Here is a 25,037-nt window from a genome sequence, read left to right as displayed (position 1 = left end):
GATGTGCTGGAAAGCAGTCCTGAGGAAAAGGACCTGAGGGTAGTAGTGGATGAAAAGCTGGACATGAGCCATCAATGTGCACCTGCAGCCCAGAAGGCCAGCCGCATCCTGGGCTACATCAAAAGAAGAGAGAGAGGTGATTCTGCCCCTCTACTTTGCTCTGGTGAAACCTCACCTGGAATAATGCGCCCAGTTTTGGAGCCCTCAACACAAGAAGGACATGACCCTGCTGAAGCGTGTCCAGAGGAGGGCTACAAAAATGATCCAAGGGCTGGAGCACCTCTCCTGTGAGGACAGGCTGAGAGAGCTGGGGCTGTTGAGCCTGGAGAAGAGAAGGCTCCGGGGGGACCTTCTAGCAGCCTTCCAGTACCTGAAAAGTGCCTATAAGAAAGCTGGGGCAGAACTGTTCACAAGGGCACGTAGCAATAGGACGAGGGGTGATGGTTTTGAACTAGAAAAGGGCAGATTTAGGTTGGATATTAGGGAAAAAGTTTTTCTATATGAGGGTGGTAGATCATTGGAACAGGTCTCCCAGAGAGGTAGTGGAGGCCCCATCCCTGGAGGTATTCAAGGTCAGGCTTGATGGGGTCCTTAGCAACCTGCTCTAGTAAAGATGTCCCTGCTCACTGCAGGGGGGTTGGACTAGATGACCTTTGAAGATCCCTTCCAACCCAATGCATTCTATGATCCTATGAAAAAGCTGCTGTTACGGAGTTCAAAGATTTATTATCCAAATAAGAAGGAGAGAAATAAAATCTTGACAGTTTTTTGGTCATGTTGTCTGCAAAGCTGTATATTTCTCCTTGCGCTTCTATTGCTTTTGCAGTAATGAACTGTTCACACTTCCAAACAGCTGACGGCTGTGCTGAGCAGGAGCTGCACTCGTTATTACAGTAATGCTCTCAAGCACAAGTGCTGGGCCCACTTGAAGATAAATGAAGTGGAGTGTAGGTTAGGCTCTCCAAATCTTAGTTTGCATAGCTTAATCACTCAGGTAATGGAGGGCACTTTGAAATTTGCAGTAAGAAACTTCTAGACATTGATGAAGTTTTCCTCCTTTCACTATGAAACAAAGGACTAGATAGGGAGCACACATGATGTATTTGGTATTACAAACATGGTCATCTCCTGCTTGCCTGACTTTGTGTATTTCCTCTGTTATTCTGTAACAGCTATTAAAATTCTTGTTTTGACAGAGTCTTTGAAGTGGATAATTGGATTCTTTCCTAATGAGGACCATATATCTCATCATTTTCTATCAGAAGGTAGGACATTTTTGGCATGCCTTTCTCAGTAATATTTGACTGCAGTTTCAGGAATTCTGGACGTTTAACTTTATGGATGGAAAGTAGCAAGTAGCTCTCTGCAGAATGAATGTTCTGCCTTAAGTTATGTGGTAAATACTAACAAGTAAAGAAATTTATCTAACAAGACATATAGGCCATGTTTGATGTCATGCACACAACAGAATTCAGCGCTCTTAATATATGAGGTGTAGGGGCAGTGAAAAGGTGAAAATTACACTTGAATTTTGAGTGAGCCAAAGAAAGGTATTCTGCCACTAGCTGTCTAGCTGTAGCTAGAGTTGCATTCTTCTGTTGATTAGTATCACCTTGCCACCACGTTTGTATCACTGATGGCTGCTGTCATATTAATGAAGATAACATTTAGAAATGAATTAGTCTCTAATGAACTTCCAGAACTATAGCAGCAAGTTTCATAAGTAATATATTGCAACTGTTCCTTTAGCCTTAGGACATGTTATATATAATTGGCAATGCAAATTATGAAACCCAATGTTATGAACATTATGTATATTCCCATTTCCAAGATCAGTCCTGTTTTCAGGTAGGTAGAAAGCTGGATCACGTACTCTCTCCTATTCTCCTATTTTACTATTCTCCACTTACCGTAATGTGAAAAATTTTTCCTTTCTTACCAGAAATGCAGTTATTATTTTAGGGTATTACAAAAATAAGCCATAATATTATGTCTCAGAAAACTTTCATTTCTTCCCTTCTCATTTTTTTTGTCTTTAATAAAGACAGCAAAAAAGAAAAGACAAAACACAGCCAGACTGAAACTACTGAAATTACATGTTTGCTTTGACAAAAAAAGGTAGTAACACCATACTTAAGGATCAAGTTTAAAAAAAAAAAGGAGCAATAAGACAAAATGTGAGACATGAAAATGACATTTCAGAATGCTACTGTTTGGGTAGGATACACTTTTTGTTGTTGTCTTTGAAGCAAAAATATTAAATTCTAAAATTTAAAGTTATATTTTGTGGAGTATCTATGGATGAATAGCCTTAAACTCTTCAAGAATGGACAGACATGGTGACTTACCAGATTTTGCTGACAAAGCCAATAAAATTGCTGGAATTTCTGAGACATGAGGAGCTGAGCACTTCCAACAGCACTTCGGATCTTACCTAGGACTAAGCATACAGACAGGTTATTACCAATAGATGTCTTCTGGCAGCAAGTGCAAAATCCAGCTCAAAAAATATGTAGCTGAAATTACTGTTTATTTTATAAGGGAAGTAAATATTTGGTTTTGTTGCTTGTGATTGTATATATAAAATATTTTTTAAAAAGATGAAGATACAGAAAAGCTTACCCTTTGGCAATAAGAAATGATATATTAATAACTCAGAACAGCTAAGACTGTATTTGCTTAAGGAAGTAGAAAAAAAAAAGGGACTATAGACAGCTTCCTGAAGTAAGCATATGTACATAAGAACAACCTTAAATTTCAAAGTAAATGGCAACACCTTCTCCCCCTTACCTCCCCCCCCACCCCCATTTACATTTGCTCATTTAAATTGAAAGCTGTTGAAATAGTATTGCCTCAAGAACCAGTTCGATGCCTGTACCTTAGATAACATCTTCTGGTTATGCGATCACAAATGACTTCACTCAGTTGTGTGGATGATCCCTGGGTGAGCTCTCCTTATCCCCTGTTCTGGGGATAAGGTCAATACATTAATAAGATACTCCTACCACAAGGATGAGATCCTCAGAAGAATCATGTCTCTGAGACGTGTCTTGATATCCCCATCAGGAGTTACAGGTTGCCTACCCAGGAAAATACATGAAGTGCTAAGCACAGGAGCTTCAGACAAAGCGGGACACAGGCGGGTTCTCCAGGACTTCGCTAAACCATGATCTGCCCCTGTGGTTTGTTGGGCTTTCCTCACTGTCAGTGTACTTGCCACTCACAGTGTGCATAATCACTGGGGAAAGGGACCAAATTAATTCTACTTGACTTTGCTTCCAAAAGTCATCTGTCTAAATTAAAATTTCTGGATGCTCTATAATCAGTAATCTGAGCTCATCAACTCAGCCATGTTAGGCACTTATCTTTAGATGAGCTGAATCCCCTCCTGGAGATGCCTGTTTCTTTCTATTGACTGGAGTGCCTAAGGGAACTGCCTTATCCCTAGGAAACTAACTCCTCCTGGACTCCCACATTTGCTGGGATAAATACCATATTTTGGTAGGTAGCAATATACTTTCCTATGCATCCTTCCTACACATCCTTTCCTACACTTCCTTTCCTCCACATCCATATCTATGCTGAAAAAGCTACAATTTAAAAAAACATTACAAGCTGGGGTTTGAATGGAAGATTGATTTTATCTGGAGAACTTCCAAATCTTTAAATAATGTTTAGGGTAAAGAGAGAGAGAGAGGTATGGATGAGACAGGAATTATTCTGACATCTTTTAATTCAATTCAGGAAACCAAATTGATAATTCAAACAGGATGCAGAGGGTGGAATGAAGGTACAATAGTATAGAAGAACTGATCTGCAGCCTGTGATATAGAAAACATTAAACTCTGGCAGAGCTTAACACTTCGTTGTTATCTAGAATAAGTACAGGAGGGGACCAAGTGGCATGTGAAAACAGTATTTTGGTAGTAGATATTACATTTTAATTCTGCTTTCTCTGGACTAGTGAAACATCTGCTTAACCACAGGTAGCAGCAAGAGAAAATTTGGAATTTTTATGCTCCAGTTCTGTGGAAACCTACCAACTCTGTAACTTTAAAAGTACGTGTTAATATATAGAGCTGTGGTTCTCAAACTGTATTCCATTTACTGTTAGACAAACAGCACAGCTGTGCCACAACACTAAATTAAACAGCAATATGCATAATTCATCAGTCCCGTGTGGCACCCCTTGTGAAAGGGTTAAGTGGTTCAGGGCTGCACGAGTAATTCACTGGGGTTTTGTTTTTGTTTTGTTGGACAAATGAAATAAAGCATTTTAATTGGTTTGGGGTTTTAGATCACCAAATAATAACTTTCCTTTACAGAGTTATTGGCATATGGAAAGCAATGTTTTGGGTGTTAAAACCTGAACAAACATACAAAAACCTAAATAAAAAAAAAGTTTCATTTGATCTGAAACAAATTGCTTTAATATGGTTTTCAGCATTTTTAATAAAGGCAAAGACTAGAAGTGACAAACAACCTTGTATTCTCGTTTTCCCTCAGTGATCTGTAGCTCAGGACATAAGACAAACTCCCAGTGTGGGCTCAGAGTCCCTTCTTTGCCAGGATAGGGAACTGCGCTGTAGCAGGTCCCTGACATTGCCTATTCCACAGTATGTTCAACTATTCACTGGGCAGAAAGAGAGTCAGGATGATTCTGTAGGCTGATGGTTGTAGTGCTTGACTCATAGTGAGTAAAGTTCATTTTTAGTTTCCTCTGCTGAATTTTCTAGTTCATAACTCAAATACATAGCCTGAGTAAGGGGCATTGGCTTCAGCCCTACTGCAGAAATGTAGATCTTGACAGAATCTATATATGACTGGTATTTTCTAGTGAATCTCAGTTACTCCAACTCAAATATTAAATAAACATTTGTTTTATCTTCATAATCCTGAAGGATCATGTCAACAAGGACCGGTGATTTAAAGCCCAGTCAGATCAGATGTAGGCACTGGCAATGCAGCATTCTGGTGTGATATACATCTGTTGGGGATGTAAGACAGTGGTTCTGGGCTACTTGCATATGTTACTGAGTCACAGTGGTGAATACACATGTATAATTACAGCCTTACCATTTACTAAAGATCTAACTCTATTTCCATTTCAATAAGTAAATCAGACGTAATAAACCATAGAAGTCAGAATCTCTCATATTCATGCTACTCTGCTTTGCTGTAATTAAATTAAAGTATTAAAACACTTCAATTCATAATCTTTAGCACAATATTAATAGACAGCCAAAGCCTTGTTATTAATTTCATGCATTGGGGAATTATTCTGATGAGTGCAGATTGATTATCTCCATGAAAGAATGATGAATGTTAGAGACTGCAGAGATTGAGATGTTTGGTGATGCCTAGAAGATTTTGCTTGTAAATAAATGATGACAAAATCTACCAACACACATAAATATATATAATGTTAATATAATCCATATACCTCCCTCCATTAAGATAATGTTATATTTACTTGAATGTCAGGAAAGAGTCACACAACCTTAATTTTGCACCCTGACGCATACGAAGCACTCAATTTTTGTTTTGTGGTCCTGTATGGCTTCTACCCTGAAGACATACAAAACCCTGACCATGACTTCAGTAGAAGTAGACTTGGGATTTATATCCTGGATAAAGATTGGGTAAGTTGCCTGTATACAACATGCACAAATAACACAATGGTGTATTTTCCCCCGCAATAAACATATTACAAAATTGCAAGTAATATATATGTGTTATATTGCTTGAGAAATGCTACAAAATCTTGTAATTGAAAATGGTTTCATATCATAAAGGTAGAGGGGGGAAAAGTTAGATCTCTGTTGATGAAACCAAGATTATAGTCTGATGCTGTAACTCTATTCTTGACAGGTTAAAAGCTTTGCTCAATTGTGCCACCAGCAATGAGAAACTACTAACAATCAATCTGCTTCTGGCATTCATTACTGTTTTTTCTTTTTTTTAAAACGATGTGTTTTAATTTAAATTTTAATTCCATTTGATTGTTCCTTTTTTTTCCCCTGATGCTCATAAATAAATTGCTTTACAAACAATCTGAGAAAATATGCATGGAAAAAAAATTCAAACTGGCATATAGTTAATCCTCCTAACTCAAAGCAGAGCACGATACTTGTCTAATCTCTACACATAGATTAGTAATCTTCAGAAATATATATCTTCTTCACTATCAACACAGGAGGTAGGCATAATAATAAATGTATAATGTTCAGAGTGAGATGACATTTTTAGGACAGCACAGCTGCCAGTTGGCAGTGCTCTGGAGGGCAGGTAGGGCAATGGGACCCTTGTGCACCAAGTGGGACTCTGTGCAAATTTGCTTTTTACCTCAATGGAGCTGAGTTCAAAGAGGAGAAAATTTCAGCAGAATAATGCAAATGCTATGAGGAACTCAGATTCTACACTATGGAACTGTCTTTTATTGACTTTAAAGACTGTTTCAGGGCAATTAAGATCTTCTGTAGTCATTTCCAACACTCCAAATGTAAATTTTAATAGTTTCTGAAGGATAGGTCGGTGAAAAGCATTAGGAAATTATGTTAGTAATTTCTCTTTGGTTAAAGGATAACCCATATTTGGTCAAACACCTAAGAATGCTTTCATGGATGATTAATTGATGAATATACTAAAATAAATTGGTTGTGAGAGGCTGTTGGTTTGTTTTGGGGTTTTTTTCCAAAATATGGGAGATTTAACTATGTGTTTTCTGTTACTGTTTGTCTGTGTCAGTAAACCACTTGCAGTACTGTGGAAATAGCATCCAGAAGATTAGCAACATCCATGAAATGAAGGGGTGAGGGAAAAGAAGCATGATACTTTGAGCTCTTAGTCTCTCCAATTCTTTTTTTTTTTTTTTTTTTTTTTCACTGGAGATCACTTTACTATGCAGCTATGCCAGCAGAGCTCCTAACCACGATGCAGAAGATACCATCAAAACAACCTTTCTACTGGAATAGTTTATACTATAATAAATTTTTTTGCACCTATCTTAGGATTTGTATATGAGGGTAAACTCTATGTGGCTGTTCTCCATTGGACTTGTGTACTGAAATATATCAGTGGCCAAGCATGTGGCATTCAGAAGCCCAGGATGGCTTTTGCTCCCCTATGCCAGACCCTGCCTACAAGCTGTGGGCAAGGACAGAGGTTTCCCCAGGCTGGTCTGCTCTCCCCCTCCCTGTGCTGGTCTCCCTGCTCCTGTCACAGAGCTCCTGGGTGGCAGAGTTCTGGCCCTCTTGGTCTTCAATAGCTTTGTGACAATTGAGAGTGTTTTTCTTGTCATCACCTACACACCAGTAATAGCCAAACACAATTTTAAAGGTGTAAAACTGAAACTCCAGTCAGCACCCTTGAGAAACACATATCTTTGCTTGAAGGCACCCTGCTAGTGCAAATGATCAGATGACTTACCCTGGGAACAGTTACGCCACATATAGATTTTATATATATATCTATATAAGTTATAATAAACACTGAGAACACAAATAACTGCCCCCACAAACAATTTAGGAACTTTGAAGAGACTCTAAAATACAACTCATGGCAACTGACCAAATAAACAAATTCTGTGAAATGCAAGAGAGAGAGGTTATTTTTGTTGTAATGATTATCTTATTTTCTAAGACATGATGAGTGAAGTTCTTAAAACAATATTATGGGAGAAAAGCCACAGTGAAAGAAAAAAATCGATACAGCAATCAGACAGCTTTCTGTGATCTCAGGGCTATTGTGCTAACGCAGAAAATGAAATAGTTTTCTAAAATGCAGTTCTATTTTAACTCTTCCTGTGATTAAAACAAAATAGAAATGGTACCATAAAAGCAGCCTTTTCCTATGAGATGCAAAACTGTATTTGGTCTTCAGGTACATTTAACATACCTAAGACAAAAATAAATGATTCAGCATTAACAATGACAGTTTGAATGTGCAAACTTTGCTGTGAAGTGTTTTGGGAATAGTAGCTCCTGCTGGAAGATGGAAAAACAAATTTAGTTGCTTCTGGCTCCGCCATTTGTGTGTATTTTCTTCAGGGAACTGCCAAATGCTTAAATATGTCAAGAAACATTTCATGCTGGGATATCATTAAACTTCAGTTCTTGTGGATACATACCTTTCAACCTCCACAGCTCAGACTGGGGATACAAAACGAGTCAAAGACTCAACAGGAAAAAAAATTATTCACACTGAAATTTTAAAATGCTGTGAAGCATTCATTCATTCCCACAGTGAAAAGAATTCTTTGATAAATTCCTTTTACTTGATGTAAACTATATTAGGCAAAGCGATGCCATTTGAAAAATAATGTAATCTGGAAATTATTTGAGGAAGATCTCTTGAAATGAGCCATATAAAATGGAAAATTGGAAGTCTGGGTGTCACTTTTGACAATCAGCTGAAGACAACCATCTGATTTTGCATATGCTATATAGACTATATTCTACAATAATTTCTCTAACCTATTAGGGAGGTCAAAATGTTCCCTCAAACACAAATAATTAACCCATTTTGTTTAGTTTAAAAAGGGGATTTCAAGGGTCGATTTCAGTTGTGTTTTAGTAATTCTATATCAAGGAATTGTTCTTTCTTTTTTTCCTCTCAGAGCGGTGTGACTCTGCAAACAGGGAAACATAAAATCCTCACATTCCATTTTGTTTTCTGACTGAAATGTTCTAGGTAAAAAAAGGTGTCACTAATTCGGAATATTAATAAAAATTACTGAAGTCCAATTTGTCTTCATGTCCTCTGTTCAATTTACTGAAAACTATCTTTCTAATTGCCGTCTCCCCATGCAGCAAAGTGTTTCAGAGTATTTCTGTAGTGTAAGAGCATAGCTTCACGTGGTGGGAGGGAGGGTGGCTCTGCACCTGGGAATCACAGAATCACAGAATGTCAGGGATTGGAAGGGACCTTGAAAGATCATCTAGTCCAATCCCCCTGCCGGAGCTGGAACACCTATGGGTAGTTGTGTCTGCAAGTGAGGAAGGGGTATTGGTGTGAGAGTGTTTCCACTGCTCATTTCATGTGGCTGCAGATTTGATGAGGGCTGTGCATGAGGAAGAGCTTGTAGAGAGAGGAGGAAGGAAAAGTCCACCCCTTGCCTGCAGACTCCTTGCTGGCCTCCTCGGGAACAAGCGGGGCTAATTGCCTGTGTGTACTCCCCTCTGCTCCCTAATAGTTTTACTCTTTGCAAGGAGATTAAAGTATTGCTCTCTGAACTCCTGCTTCAGATAGTAAATACTGATGTCCCCACATCAGTAATAGGCAACCTTGGAAGCAGGTGCTTTGGGATACTTAATGACGGCAGAGAAATGTCAGTATTCAGCAATGCAAAGATCTGGGGAATTGAAAAACAAGATATATATGGTAAAAAGAAGTATTAAAAAAATAACCATTACAAAAGAAGGCTTGGAAATCCTCACACAGCCTCAGCAAAGCAAAATATTTTATTATTCATACTTTAACAACTCCTAGAAGGGTATTAAAGTCTTCATAGTAAAGGGAAAAATCTCAGCTCAGCTCTGCTGTTAAGAAAATAAGGACAGAAGCCTACACTCCAGAAAGCACTGGAGGCTGAAGGAAGAAAAACACCCTTATGCTCTCCACTACCCCAAATCTTATGTTGTTACTTGGCAGGCTTGTGCACAATATAGTAGAGAAATATGACTGTAAAATAAAAAATTATGAGGTAAAAATGTAGACATTCTTTCTTTTGAAAAGGTCAGCACAAGAAACAGACATTGGCCTTTTAGTCACCATGCAGGCCTGGCCCAAGACCTGAGGGTAGATCATAGCAAGAGCTCATTGAGGGGGAAAGAAGATGATTAGGAAAGAGGATTTGGAGGCAATGGTGAGATTTGTGAGAGTGCAGGAAGAGATGCTAGTAAGAAAACTTAATATGAACTAACTTGTGATCTGAGAAAATCCTGGCTGAGACAATAATTCAGATTGGCAGGGATTGAAATATTTATAAAACTGAGCCTGAAGAACAAGGATAATTGACCTCAGAGGGAATCACAGGGAGCTGGCTACTGAGTGCTAGGACCACTTTGATATATTACTATCATTAGTGCTGGCTTGGATCGTGTTCCAAAATAGTCTACATTATTTTTCACTTTATCCCATCACTCCTTTCAAGGTGTCCACAGGACATGAGAGAATAATAATGATTCTTGACAAAATTGTAATACAAAAATGCAGCTGAGCTATCTAAGAGTGCATATGCTTGGGTAACTGCAGAGGTGCTTTAACTATTGTTCTTGCTGACTCCTTCTGTTATTTCAACAGATCCTTTATAATAGGCCGAAGTGCCTGTGAAGGAATGAAAACATTTTAAAAATGACTGTTCATTAATAAGAGGCAAATTCTCGGGTTTCAGGAAGATGGCAAAAAAATGTTCAGGTAGAACTGCCTTGTGTGCTCTGGCAAAGGGTCAAGCACTGGAGCCAAAGAAGTGAGTGGGAAGAATGTGTTGGAGCTGGTTGTGGATGGAGCTATTGCACCATTTGAGCCATATCTGATACCAGACGTTGATCCTGTGCTTGACTCTACAGTTGGCTCCTCAACTAATTCTACAAAACCTAACTCTGGGAAACTCCAGCTTGCACGGTCAGTTGCAGGACAGGGGTCTTATATCTAATGGCTCTGTAGACTGTCTTTGGTATTAAAAGTGAGTAAGCAAAAACTACAGACTGCAACTTTATCCCAGCAGTTTTCTTATTTTAGCAGACATCTATAAGAAAAGATACTGAAGTGTTCTTACTTTCTTCAGAAAGATCATTTTCTTCTGCTTCTCTTTCCATTTCTTTACACCATCCTTCCATTCTCTTAGTTTCAGTATGCAGCAACTTCATAAACCAAGATCCATCCCGACGACAAGGAGACATTCGACCAGTCTCTACTGTCTCAATGGCTGGCTCTAGCCAGGGTTCTGGTGGTGGAAGGTTTGAGGTGTCAACTGGGGTCCTATAATCTTCTCTGTAACTGAACAGTCCCTGTGTCCGTACAGTTCTCACTGCGCTGTATTGGGTGGGTGTGCTGGGCTCTGAGTGCTGCTGGAACGACGAGCCAAACTGAAGTCCCTTGTCCTCCATGGTGATGTGTCCTGGAAAGCCCTCCAGTTCCAGGTCAGCCTGGACAGCTGCTGTTACACTGTTTGAGCGCTTGAATCGTCCATGTCTTGGTGAACAAAGAAGAAAGAAAAGAGATTCAGACATATAAATACATACGTGATTATACAGAGGCACAGAATAATGTTTCAGTGAGTGGATTCTGGTTTACTCCTTGGACTTCATGCTAAATATTTTTCCTCTGTTATATCTCACTAAAATTAGACAGTGAGTAACAACAGAGAAGAAAACCAAAATGCATAGTGGCATCATTGATCTGAGCAAACCAACAAAAGAAAATAATTTCACTTATTTCTGGAAGCAAATATTGATTTATTCTCATACTACAAAATACCATGTATCATTACTAAATGAACTGGAAATAACTGGCAAAACTGCAGGGTTACACCTCCAGATAGAAGTTGATAAAGTACATGTATTAAAAAATTTCAAATATTAAGAACTGCAATTAGATAAAAAATAAATAAAATCTGAAAATCTGCTAAGTTTGGACTGTTGAGAATCCTTTAATAGAAGAAAAATAGCAGCAGCAGATTTAAGAGAGTGATATTTTCTACTTGCCTCCTATGATGGCCATTAAATGTTTATTTTCTATTGTGGTACGCCACCAGATTTTAGAAAAGCTGTATGTTAAAAAGTTAGATAGAGAAGCAAAGATTATTTGTGAAATCTTTTCACAACTGAGCCTACTGTTTCAAAGTACTTCTAGTCAATGATGGTAAAAGGCAATTAGCACCCAGATTCTGTTTCACAGCTGCAGTGAAATGAGATAATGGTCCCAGCCCAGTTCTTAACAGGCAGTGCCTGCCAGGGATAACCTGGGGGTTAGTACACTGGCCAGCAGTTTACTAAGCTAGAGAAGCACCTCTCCTATGAGGACAGGCTGAGAGAGTCGGGGCTGTTCAGCCTGGAGAAGAGAAGGCTCCGGGGAGATCTTATAGCGGCCTTCCAGTACCTGAAGGCTGGGGAGGGACTTTTTACAAGGACAGGGAGTGATAGAACAGGGGAAATGGCTGTAAACTGGAAGAGGGTAGGTTTAGATTAGATATTAAGGAGAAATGCTTTCCTGTGAGGGTGGTGAGACACTGGCACAGGTTGTCCAGAGAAGCTGTGGGTGCCCCCTCCCTGGAAGTGTTCAAGGCCAGGCTGGATGAGGCTTTGAGCAACCTGGTCAGGTGGAAGGTGTCCCTGCTGAGGGCAGGGGGGTTGGAACTAGATGATCTTTAAGGTCTCCTCCAGCCGATATCATTCTGTGATTCTATGACTGAACAAGTGTGAAAGCTGATTCTAGTGTAAGAAAAAGGTACCATGGGTTATACCCAAACCATTATACCCCCCTGTGTGGATTGAGAAAGCCTGGATCAGAGTGAAGGGTCCTATCGAAGGAAGAATATTCCAACATGCAGCTCTTTGCATGTATTCTGCCAATAATGAAATTATATTAATCCACTACTTACATTTAAAACTTTGACTTCCTTCTCTTCAGTTAAAAATGTAGAAGTTAACTAAATATTAAGCAACTGCTAAGTAATCTCTACAAATTTTACCAAATGACCAGCCTGCATGTAAGAAATTTGGTTTTGTGAATTATTTAGGGGCAGCACTTGCCAGATATTTGTTATTAACTCTGTTTACAAATGTGTGTTGTGTTATGGAAGACTACAGATTTTTGTACATGCTTGAATTACCGTTTTTCATCTTCCACTTGTATTCCAACAGAGTGGTATTCCCGTAGGCCTCTGCTTTCAGTATCTGAATCAGTTGCTGTTTCCACCTAATTCAACACAAAAGATACATCTGCAAAGTGAGCATCGACAACTCAGCACTATTTCTACCTGCACTCATTCAAAATTAATTATATATTTCCTCTTTTACTGCTAAAAAACAGCTGGCACAGTAAAATAAACAAAATAGGTATTCAACCTGTTATTTTTTTGATGCTGTTTTATAAAGTTTTACATGAGTACTTCTGTTCTGTTATGTAATTCCCTATTTCAAACCTAAGCAGATGCAATTATTCAGTTCAGTGGAAGCAGGGAGTAAGATTGGTCTAGAAGAGCTGTTCTTAGAATGAGGAATCCACAGGATACCCCCTTTTTATATTATTATAAACCAGCCTCACTATAGTCTTTGATTTACAAAATAAAATAAAATCTCAAGTAGTTCAATAAATTTGCAAGTGATGAAAAGAAATGCTGCAATGAAATTTAATTGACAACTGCGTTGACAAATATAGAACCATTTAAATGATGTGAGGGATACAGCAGCATGCCATATCTCACCTTTTTTAATAACATGGTCCTGAAAATGCTATATCAAGCAAGAAATTCATGCACTTTTTATAGTATTTCCATCTGAAATACACTTACCAAAATATATTCACAGCAGAGATTTCTTCGTAACTGAGACCACATTGTTTTTGGAAATTTCTGTGGGATTTTATATAACACTCCCCTCCACCACCACACCACCCCCAAGTTTTTGACACAGACATAATGAGTTCTGCAGCATGCAAATTATACTGAATCAAGGGAGAGTCAGGAAAAAGAAAAACAATAGGACTGAATTTTCCTTTTGAATTATAAATTCACTGTTAAATAAAAAACCCCCAGTTTTTCAATATGTTCCATGTGTCAATTCAAAGAGTAAGTATATCCTATGATGAAGACAAGGTAACTTTTCCCCTTGCAGCAGTCACAGGCACCTTTGGAAGGAGCCCAATGGCCTCTGCAGCTGCCTCTCAGCTGCACAGTCCCAATACCACCAGGTTTCTGGAAGGATGCAGAGAGGAGTAAGGAGGGTAGGAAGTGGATGTACATGTGGACTATACTACTTGAAGAAGCCAGTTGCTGGTAAGTTCTCTTTCCATATTCAAGCCGTAGCTCCATGTACTTTTGCATGGAAGGGATGCATCCATCCAGTAATCAGTACACATTCATATTTACCTGGGTGTGGGTCTTGGAGATGTTCATGGAAACAGCTAATGCAGGAACCCTTTCATAAACGTTAACGGCATGCTTGAATTGTACGGTGTAGCGTCAGGCACAGGTTTGCCAAAAGCTCCGGTTGCCAGTGTGGCAACTGTCAGGGAAAGACACATTTCCCAGCAATTCCATTTATTCTGCATGAGGTCTAGGGGCAAGTGCACTCTGCCATCTGTTTCCACCTCAGCATTTGCATGGAAGCTGGCTATATTCACTTGTATGGGCAGCACATTGAAAGAATCTAAAGTACTGGACTTGGTAACAGCCTCCAGGATTTGGTGGTGGTGTCAGTATAGAAAGAAAGATCCTTCTTGACATTAGCAGCAAAAAAAAGCTTCCACCAGAGAGGCAGGCAGCTTGAGGAAAAAAACCCACAACAACCAACCAAAAAACAGGCAAGTTGGTTTCCTAGTTAAGGTGGATCTTGCTTGCAACATGGGTAAGAAGCTTAAGCTGTACTTGGAGGGTCACCCTCTCCTGAAAGAACATTGCTATAAGTAGAACAGCCATAAGGTCCGGTTTCTAAGCACAAGAGAGATATATCAGGAAAGATACTCTTATTTATAGCATAGAAAGGTCCAAAAGAGTCTTGAATAATAAGTTCAAGTCTAAGTGAAGGACTAGGCACTCACCTAGCCCTTTCAGGGATGTGAGGAAAGCTCCATAGAAAACATCTTAATTAGAGACATGAGTTAACTGGGCCAAGAATAAGATACTTATCTAGCTTGTTGAGAGAGAGCAAAGAGGCAACACTTGCAGCCTTGGCTACAGTGATGAGAGCTCAGTCAAATATACATAGACGTGTTTTGAAGAGGAAAGTCAAGTTATCCTCAAAGGGAGAGGAGATGGTATGTAGTGAATAAGAGCAGATAACACAAAATGCTTAGACTGTAGCTCTTGGGTATGTCTGTGTGAGTGCTAGCAGGAAAATGATGTCCAAGATGGGGAAGCATTTTCTGGAGGAAGCCTTTTGATGCTGAAATCCATAGCAACATCTGGAGTGGTCAGGAAGTCTAAAACTGTTGCTAAGAGCTATGGTATTTGGCTTCATCCCCAAAGCAAACAATCAGTCTGAGTTAAAACACATAATTTAGGAACTTGATGAGTTTAAACTACAATAAATAATGCCATCAAAGGGCACATCTTCAACCAGGGATTTTGTCTCCTTCTGGAGATAAGACTGGAAGATGTTGTTAAAGTTGCAGAGACCATCGCCTTCCAAGCCATATCTGATGCATCACATAACACTTGTGAAAAAGCCAGAGAAGTTATCTTGATCTCAGACAGAGTCACTATAAAACCCTTACTGGAGGAGGAGAGTGACAAAGGAGACTCTGATTTCTGTTATTAAAGAACAGAAAGCACTTGGCAGTTTGGAAAGTGACACTGGGGGGATGCTTAAGACCATGATCTCAAAATCAAGATTTCTTCCTACATTCAGAAGATGTAGTAGTTATTAAAGTAGCTGACAGTGATATAGACAATCTGATTTCCTGAGCATTTCCAGTCTATTGTCTTCATAATGAACAGGCAGAAGACAGGTAATTACCAGGAAATATTAGTGGATTTCATCATGGCCTTACAGACTTAGCAAAGATAGTCAGATATCTAGTAATGTTGATGTCAGGTTAGAGGATTACTCGGTTTCATGCATTCTCCAAAAGGATGCATGAAGGTCTGAGCACTTTGTTTCCTAAGTCATGGAAACAAGGCATGGAAAGAGTCACTGACTCTGTTAGTGTTCTTGAGGCTTCTTCACACCAGGTAGATGCTGATGCTAACTGAGTGATAAAGTCAGTACACTTGGACTGTTCTGGACCATAGCTAAGGACTGTGTTGAACAGCCAATATGGCTTCACAGTTTGCGGATGAACCCAAGCTGAGTGGTGTGGTTGGTACTCTAGAGCAAAGGGCTACCATCCAGAGGGTCCTTGACAGGCTAGAGAGGCTATCCGAATCTTATGAAGTTCAACAGTGCCAAGTGCAAGGTCCTGTACCTGGGTCAAGGCAATCCCAAACATAGATACAAGCTGGGCGATGAGTGAATTGAGAGCAGCCCTGTGGAAAAGGACTTGGGGTATTGGTGGATGAAAAACTGAATATGAGCTGGCAACATGCACTTGCAGCCCTGAAAGCCAATCACATTCTGGGCTGCATCAAAAGAGACGTGGCCAGCAGGTCGAGGGAGGTGATTCTCCTGCTCTACTCCACTTTTATAAGACTCTACCTGGAATACTGTGTTCAGCTCTGGGGCCCCCAGCATAAGAAAAAGATGGACCTGTTCGAGCAGGTACAGAGGAAGGCCACAAAATGATCACAGGGATGGAAGACCTCTCTCGTGAAGGCAGGCTGAGAGAGCTGGAGTTAATCAGCCTGGAGAAGAGAAGGCTCTAGGGAGACCTTATAGTAGCCTTCCAGTACTTAAAGGGGGCCTACAGAAGATACGGGGAGGAACTCTTTAGCAGGGAGTGTACTGATAGGACAAGTAGTAACGGTTTTAAACTGCAAGAGGGTAGATTTAGATTAGATATTATGAAGAAATTCTTTACTGTGAGGGTGATGAGACACTGGAACAGGTTGCCCAGAGAAGCTGTGGATGCCCCCTCCCTGGATGTGTTCAAGGCCAGGCTGGATGAGGCTTTGAGCAACCTGGTCTAGTGGAAGGGGTCCCTGCCCATAGCAGGGGGGCCAGAACTAGATGATAATTTAAGGTCTTTTCCAACCCAAACCATTCTATGATTCTATTCTATTCTACGATTCTGTTGGACTGAGTCCAAGGAAAGGACCAACATCATTACTTCCACCTGTGGGATTGTTGATCAAGATCCTTGAACTTGTTCAGATAAACTGCAACTCCAGATGATGGTGTCAGTGATGCAGGCACAGGCTCCACAGCATTACAAGCCTGAAGGTTTGACAAAGGAAAAGGGGTTTGTGGGTGGCCAGGCAGAAGAAGCTGAGCAGATGGGAACACAGGATTCATTAGGGCTTCCTGCTTACTCACATGGCTTAGCGTGGAGGGACAGGACATTGTGTACCAGACCAAACCTAAGCCAAAGCCAGACAAAAGAAGCCAAGCTGACATATCCCCACCTGTCAGTCCTCAGCCTCCAGTTTTTCTAAGGCACTGCACTTCCTACATAAAGTCATATCCTTAGGATGAGCATTTCTACACTCTACAGCCCTTAAGACCTATGAATGAGTCCTGGCTGATGAGGTGGAAGCCCTATTGCTGGACATGGAAATAGGCTAAGGAAGGTCAATGGTATCATACTTGCAGGACTAACATACAGCTGTGGAGGTGGGCAACTGTCAATGGACAGAGAAGAGACTTTTGCTTTCCATGAGGATGCCTCAGAAGCTCAGACATAGGGCTGTTGGAAACATGATGGCCTAAAGACACAAACAAGGAAAGGTCTCTACAGAGAACATCAATTTGGTCAATTGATGTTGGAACAAAGCAGGCAGACTGGCAACACCCACTTTTCTTCCATATTGCATATCAAAAGCATACCTGGTTTTGCCAGCTACATTGTTTGGTTTAGTATCAGATAGCAAGTCTTCTTTTGAACTGCTTCTGATGTGTGGAGGCAAATTTCCCTTTTATATTTTGGATAGGCTGATGTGTTTCCAATGATGCAACACACTGAGAAAAAGTCTTTTTATTCGACATGTTTTCAAGTGCTTTCTTATTGGTATTTCACTTAGAAGTATATCCTTAATAATTTGCCCAATATGCAATTGACATCTAGAATTTACAGGCATAAAAGAAGTAATCTGCTCTAAAATTTTATTCAAAACAAAATTAACAAGAAAATTATTACCTAAGTATCAAAATTAAAATTAAATTAGTTACTTCTAAACATAAACTCTTGCCAAATTATCCTTTCCTCCAGCTTGCCAAGGCTGACACTGACTAAATGACCTGATGATTGCCTTCATATTTTAATGCTTTCATTTCCTCACTGTGCCTTCTAATAGCAGGAAAATGCCAATTTTTTTGTGTGTGCATGTGCAATCTAGGACTGCAAATATTATAACAACCAACAAAAAAAAAAAAAAAGAAATGAAAAATGGAGGCAAATGCCAACACAAGAAAAAGTGGGAAATAACAAAATAATTTGCACTCACAAGGAAACAAATGAACAAATAAATTGCATTTCTGAATGACAGACATTATAAAGACTCCTGCTAGTATACAGCAGGAAACTCTTTAGATTTAATCAGATTGTCCAGGCTGGATTCAAATAAGCAGAGGAGAAAAAGTAATATGTTTTGTTTGCCTGTGTGGCTCCTGAAACTCAAATAAGTCTTAATAAATCTGTTGTTATTCTCCATGATTCTTTATTGTTTTAATACTTGCATGGGTTCTAAAAGCCTTAATATTTGCAAATTGTCCCACAATCTCAGCAAAGCAAAATAACGTGACAAATTATATGTCCATCTGTTTATGAAGGAGCCTCACACAGAAGAGGAAACAAAAAATAGCCAGACATTGACCAAAAGCAGAAGAGGAGTAGATCTAATATAGCAGGTCATCTTCTCTCCTTGCAAACAAAGAACTAAAACTTCTTTAAAAATTTGATATCATGCCATAAAAGTGTTGTTTTGTGGGCTTATAGTATGGCCATAAGGCTTATAGTATTAATAGTAACATAAGAGGGCACTTTGAGATAATTTCTACCTTATTTGTCTTACCTGTCACAAAAGCATAACACTCGCCCCCGAATTTTTTGCTGCCAATACCAGGAGCAGACAATACTATGAAGTCTCTGTGATCAGTCACTGCTGACTGATCCAGCTCAAAATTTCAAAACTAAGTATCAGATACTGTCACTGACTTGGTAATAAATGATCCACAAGTAAATTCTAGCAACACAAAATTATTTGAATAAATGCAAACCACTATTGTAAATAACTTGCTTGTTACAATGCATCTTGGTTTGCCTATAGGCACTCATTCTAGAAAAGGATGCATGAACTGACTAAATTATTCCTTCAAATTCTTTTTTAGCTGATAATTCAAACTATTTAAAGGCAACCTCTATTTCTGTATTAAAGTATTATTCTGCTCTTAAACACAAGCACTGCAACATAACATTGTAATGTCCTAAAAATTCCAGTCTAAGCTTCTATATGTCCTGTGTCTAAGGGAGGCTTGAAGTTAATATATTCAACATGTAAGAAAAAGATTTTAACTGGTGCCTTTCGTTTCTTTCTCATACGCATCAGCAATAAGAGTCCTTCAGGCCACATTATCTCTCCCCATGCAACATCACCACCCTCAATGGATTTTTCGCTGCTGTAACCAATTTGTTCTATAATTAGAATTTAATAAACAATCTCTCTGATGATGCACAGGAAGAGAAATAATTCACCTTTCCTCTCTTGCATAGGCTTCTCAGTGATAACAAGAGTGAAAAAGGGAAGAAAACACTACATTTGACACTAGATCAAGTGCCTGTAATTGTGAATGCAGATGACCATTCCTAGGTACAGGGAGATTTCATTTGTATGCAGTGACTTCAAAGGAGGAAGAATACTTCAAATAAAACTACAGTACTAACTGCTACTGCTTTCCATAGCTGATGGAATACTTTTATCAGACAAAAAACGTACACTCTTCCAAAATAATTTTTAGAAACACCAAAATACACTTACACTTTCATGCTTGAGTGATTTGTTTTGTGCCTCACCGCAGGGCTCCATTTTGCTACTCCACTACTTCCCAGCAGAACATCTGGACTACTCAAATACATTGCGTGGCACATTAAGCGTTAATTAACACAAGAATATCCCACAATGGGTTGGAAACTTCTGCTGGTCTTTTAAGAAAGCACTTATTGCTAAAAATGCATGACAGAGTTTAGAAATGGGTTTAATGTCAAGCTAATATGAGATAGTAACAACAAAATAATGCACACAGCAGTGGTTGCTCACAACTTTTTTCGTGCACTTAATGCTAAGTGACAAATTGTTCTGAACCAACAAATATTCTGCAAGGCAGCAATCTGGGTCTTCTCCACTTTGAATGTTTCATTATGTTAGATGGTCAAAAAATTAGATGGTTTTGAAAGAACTATAGCTTTCTTTTGACAAGTGAGGCAGCCAAAATGCAACCACTGGATGGGAATTCTGCCAACTGGTTGAGCCTGTGAATTCTGACTTATCTATCTATCATCTATCTATCTATCTATCTATCTATCTATCTATCTATCTATCTATCTATCTATAGGTCAATGTTAACTCGAAAGGCCAGATTATAGCCTCTGTACCACAGAGGTTTTATCAAAACTTTCACTGACTTCTGCAGGCCAAGAACTTCACGTACCTCTCTTACAAAAGCACAGTCTGACAGTGATTTTAGGAGTAGAATGAACAGTGCTTACCTCTAAAACTTTGGATCATTTATGATCCAAAGACCAGTGTAATCAATACAAATATTTCTTTTGATTGCTATCTGTACACTGAAGTAGAGCACTGACAAGGATGGTATAACCTAAACAGTACAAAGAAAATGTAGATGCTCATTCAGGTAGGTATGTCATGCGGGTACAAAATGCTTTGCCTTAAAGGTAAATCACAGCTTGAGATTGCGGAGTTTCTTGAACAGGATTTTTACCATACAATATTAATGATTTCATTAAATATATATATATAATTATTATGCAGAGGATCCCCTTTTGACACAAAAAATTAGGCAGGCAAGTTATTGCACTAATCTTCCTGAATACAGCTTCTGATTTATAAGAACAATTTGTCTAATGAAGGTTCTGGAGATTAAAAAAAAAACCCTAGATATTTTGAAGTGTGATCTCCTGATGATAAATGAAGATGACAGAGTCCATTCTCTATGCTACAATTACTGCTCATCTCCAGAAATATCATAATGAATCCATCTCCACACTTACAACATTTGTTTCCATCTCATCTACTTTTGGGGTTTCTGTTCATTTCAAGAATCTCAGATGTCTTTTAAACAGAGAAGAAATAAAGGACTGCATGTTTTGAAATATTTGAAATAAATAAGGAGAAATTTCTTGACATGTTTTTTCATATATTTTACAGTCCAAATGCTTTTAATATGAAATGTTTTATAACTAGAACAGTTCTTGAATGTTAATCATTAGCATACATACAAGGGTATGCAAAAGAGCAAGGAAAATCCCTGAAAATATATTAGCAATAACCTTGTTCTTGACCTACTGGTTATTTTACTCTAGACAATCTCTACTCTCCATTTTAATTCAAATACTTTGATTAGTCTTCTGCTGTCATGATAGAAGACAGATATGAAGACTATAGCTACATTCTAGTATTACTAGAATTTTATTCTTCTGTATATATGTTCTTAAGAATAATGACTAAATCTTTAATTTCAGAATCAGTATTTTGAAATTCATTTGAATTTAGGAATTTTTTTTTTTTTTCAGTGCCTACTGACATGTCTGACAATATTCTTCTTGATTTAAATATGTCAGTGGAAAAAAAAAAAAAACCCAAAACCAAACTACAGCTATTTTTTTGGAAAAGCTTTTGTTCTGAAGCTTTTTTGGTCAAAATTCCCATCTGGGATAGGGTTAACATACCATGAGATGGGTTACCGTATCTGTGTTGTTCTCTGTCCTTGCAGGCTGGGTGCTACTGACCTTCATTGTGAGCCCACTGCTTCCCTGGGAGCTTGGGCTCCCTGTGCATGGGAATACCAATCCTATGGCATGTGCCTAGTATGCCAGGATTTTTTAAAAGGACTTCTATTCATTACATGTACACTACACAAATCATATATACCAAAGACATGAGAGCCCTATGCTCGGTCCATAGCAGTTCCACATGCAGAGGCATCGCTGGTCATTCTCTAGCTTTGTACCTCTCTTTATGAAGCTTCGTTGGCAAGCATTCTCACATCAATGTGTTAAAGGAATGAAACATTAAAAAATGCAGAAATTAACCGTCCTAATAGCAAATAATTAATGCAAATAAATGCAAATTCAATGCATTACCCTGGCATGGCATGCTAATGAGAAAACAAGCCATTTAGTCAATCAAGGAAATACACAAATAAAAAACATCCTTTTCTAAGGTGCTTTGATGCAGAAGCCTAAAAGAAATTAAATACTTCAACTGTATTTTGGGGGCATAAATACTATTTACGTAGTTTGCAATAAGAGTATTCTACCCTGTGTTTTTATTCCTTAAGAACCCGGCAACAGAAATACAACAAAATGCATTTTCTGCTTAGAAATGCTGTGGAAAGATATTTTTCACACTAATGTGAAGTTTGAAACTCACTGCAGAAAAAACCCCAAACAACTAAAATGTTCTCTCTGGATACTGTGTTGAGGGCAATTTTGCATTTTTAACCTTATCTAATGCCAAATGGTACAACCAAGCAGATTGTACTTCTCAAAAGATAACAAACAGCTCATCCTTCTAAGACCTGCTGTTTCAAACAATATTTGCCTTTTGCAGTGTGTACACCTGAGGACCAGTATTATGGGTCAAGCGTCAGATGGTAAGTTGCTACAGAAGATCCGCTGCCTCCATGGAAATCATTGCACAAATGTTTTTGCAGATTATAAGCACATATTATTAAACACACCACATATCAAGAAGGGTCAGAGCCCTGTGAAAAGTACTGGTCATCACCTGCAGTAAGAATCAGGATCAAGTGATGTAATCAAAGTTTCAGAATTAATAGCTGAAATACCAGGACTGACTGAAGGAAGGCACCAACATTGTTAAATACCACTGTGCATAGCTGCTGTAAAGAAGAGATAAGAACACCACCAGATACTATTCCTTTCTGAAGAGTAAATTTCAGGTCAGGGGCTAAAAGGTACCCAAAATTACTTGCTGTTCCTTTGAGCTTTTCACTGTTATCTGCTAAGCCTCTTCTCTGAACAATTTAGGATACTCTAATTACTTCATAAAACATTTGAAAAGGAATCATCTGAATATTTTACCATTGCTGTTAAATTGCATTTTACTCTTCTGCATCTAAAGAAGCAGAAGCAAATACTCTTACGTTGAGAAATGGACAAGCAGCTTGCTAGCAAAGCATATGCCTTCCCATTAGTCTACTACATTGTGGGACAGCAAAATGATACCACACTGAGATGTTAAACTGAATTTCAATCAGTAGCTATGACATGCTTAACCCAAATACTTTTCTCTGATCGTATTTTGAAATTAATAGAAATGGAATTACTACTTTTAAAGGAAATAATATACTTCCTCATAGATGAACAGTTACTCAGTGGGCTTTGTTACATGGGCTATTACCTTCTTAAGATCTATGTTGCTGTCTCCACAATACCTGCAACTATGCCAAAATATATGGCAGTTCCTCTATAGTTGATTTGGCAAAAGTAGAGCTTTTTAAGCACAGAAGTGAAGTGAGTGATGTAAAAGGGAACATTTACATACTTAAAATTAGGTATGTATCTACCACCAGAACAGAAGCCTAAATTTTCCTCTACTCCTGTGTCTCAAAGGACTTTGCATTCTTTCAAGTTCAATTTTCTGATTTTTATTACTACCTGGTATTTCCTAGAGATTTAAATAAATGATCATTGCCACTTATAGTGCTTTCCATTTAGCAGAAGGAACAGCATTCAGAATTTGCATTTGGAATCGTCTTCATTCACCTGAAACAATACAACTTGACTGAGCTTTCCACAGTCTGACAGACATTTCATCAGGTGAAATAAATATTGTATATTTTAGTGGACAAAAGGAGGAATACTCAAAAGCTATGCTTATTTAACATTATTTCATTACTTGCCATATATAATTATGCTGTATCTACACCAGCACATTTCTTTCTCTTCCTTGGTATCTTCTCCCCAGCACAACTAAAGGTAGGGGCGAGGGGGCTGTTTGTAAGTAGAATTATTTGAAGATCCAGCAGCATTACACATTTTCCAAGGTCAAAGAGAAAGATAATGGAAAAAATACAGTTAAACATTTTAAAGCTGCCATAATTCTATAAAAAGGACTGTGAATTCATGGAGGGAAGGAGATGAACATGCTGTTCACCTGTAGCTCTGCAGTATAATTTTCATATCAAGTGTTAATGACAGGTAACCTCCCTAGAGGTTTATTCATTCATTTTCTTCCAGGTACAGCATATTAGCCGAAGACTTTTCTGCACAGCCACACTGCCATGACGTGAATTACAATTAACGCTAAGCAGCCAGGGGTTGTTTTTTAGATTATTAAAGTCAGTGAAGCTGAATGACTCATTCTATGCTATTTACAGAAAGAAGGAAAGCAATTCATCACAGAACAGATGTTAATGATAGGTTACCTGGATCCCTATAGAAGAACGTCGACTCTTAAGAAACTCCTCTGCTTTTGTCACTAAAATGGCCTTGTCACTGGTTCGTATGGAGGTGCTCTGGCTCTCGGACGCGTGGCGCTGCGCAGCCGCAGTTTCCAAGGCGAGATTCATGGCCTTGTTACTGTCCAAACTGTCGGTGGAGTTGTACATCCCTCGCCCGTCCTGCGGCCACGGGGAAATCCTCTGAGTCCGGCTGTCGTGATATGCGTCCTGGGTGGATTCTGTGCTGCTCTGTGCCGTGACTGAGATCAGTGGCTTGGAAGTGGTACGAGGGGGTACTGGTGGCGGTGTTTTTTTGTAACTTGTGTAAGTTACAGCTGTGGAAAGAATTTAAGGAAAAAAAAAAATGAAAGGAAAAAGAAAAAGAGAAATCAAGATTAATCTGATGGAAACTTCATGACAAAAATAACATTAAGATTACGCTACTTAAAAATAAAGATTGTGCAACTAAGTGCTCTTTGTGAACCTCACTGTTAGTTGAAAGTGTCTCTCAGAGTCAGATAGGTATCCACAGCAACATTTTGTTGGTCACGACAACCCTTGGCAGTGTTACAGGCTCGGGGA

The 25,037-nt window shown here is 38.8% G+C and overlaps 1 protein-coding gene across 1 annotated transcript; it reads right to left on the bottom strand.

The window, feature by feature from the left end:
• Positions 1–2,348: 2,348 nt before the first annotated feature.
• On the bottom strand, positions 2,349–24,790 carry LOC104526472 (disks large-associated protein 2-like; the record flags this gene model as incomplete). The annotated part of the gene is made up of 4 exons (XM_010169929.1): positions 2,349–2,440; positions 10,778–11,193; positions 12,833–12,918; positions 24,441–24,790. Coding segments are annotated over 4 exons (944 nt in total), but the record flags the coding sequence as incomplete, so codon positions are not given.
• Between the last annotated feature and the right edge of the window lie 247 nt (positions 24,791–25,037).

This window comes from Antrostomus carolinensis, unplaced genomic scaffold (assembly GCF_000700745.2).
Source record: "Antrostomus carolinensis isolate BGI_N321 unplaced genomic scaffold, ASM70074v2 scaffold18680, whole genome shotgun sequence".
NCBI classification, from domain to species: Eukaryota; Metazoa; Chordata; class Aves; order Caprimulgiformes; family Caprimulgidae; genus Antrostomus; species Antrostomus carolinensis.
This window is presented reverse-complemented; position numbering and strand designations above follow the sequence as displayed.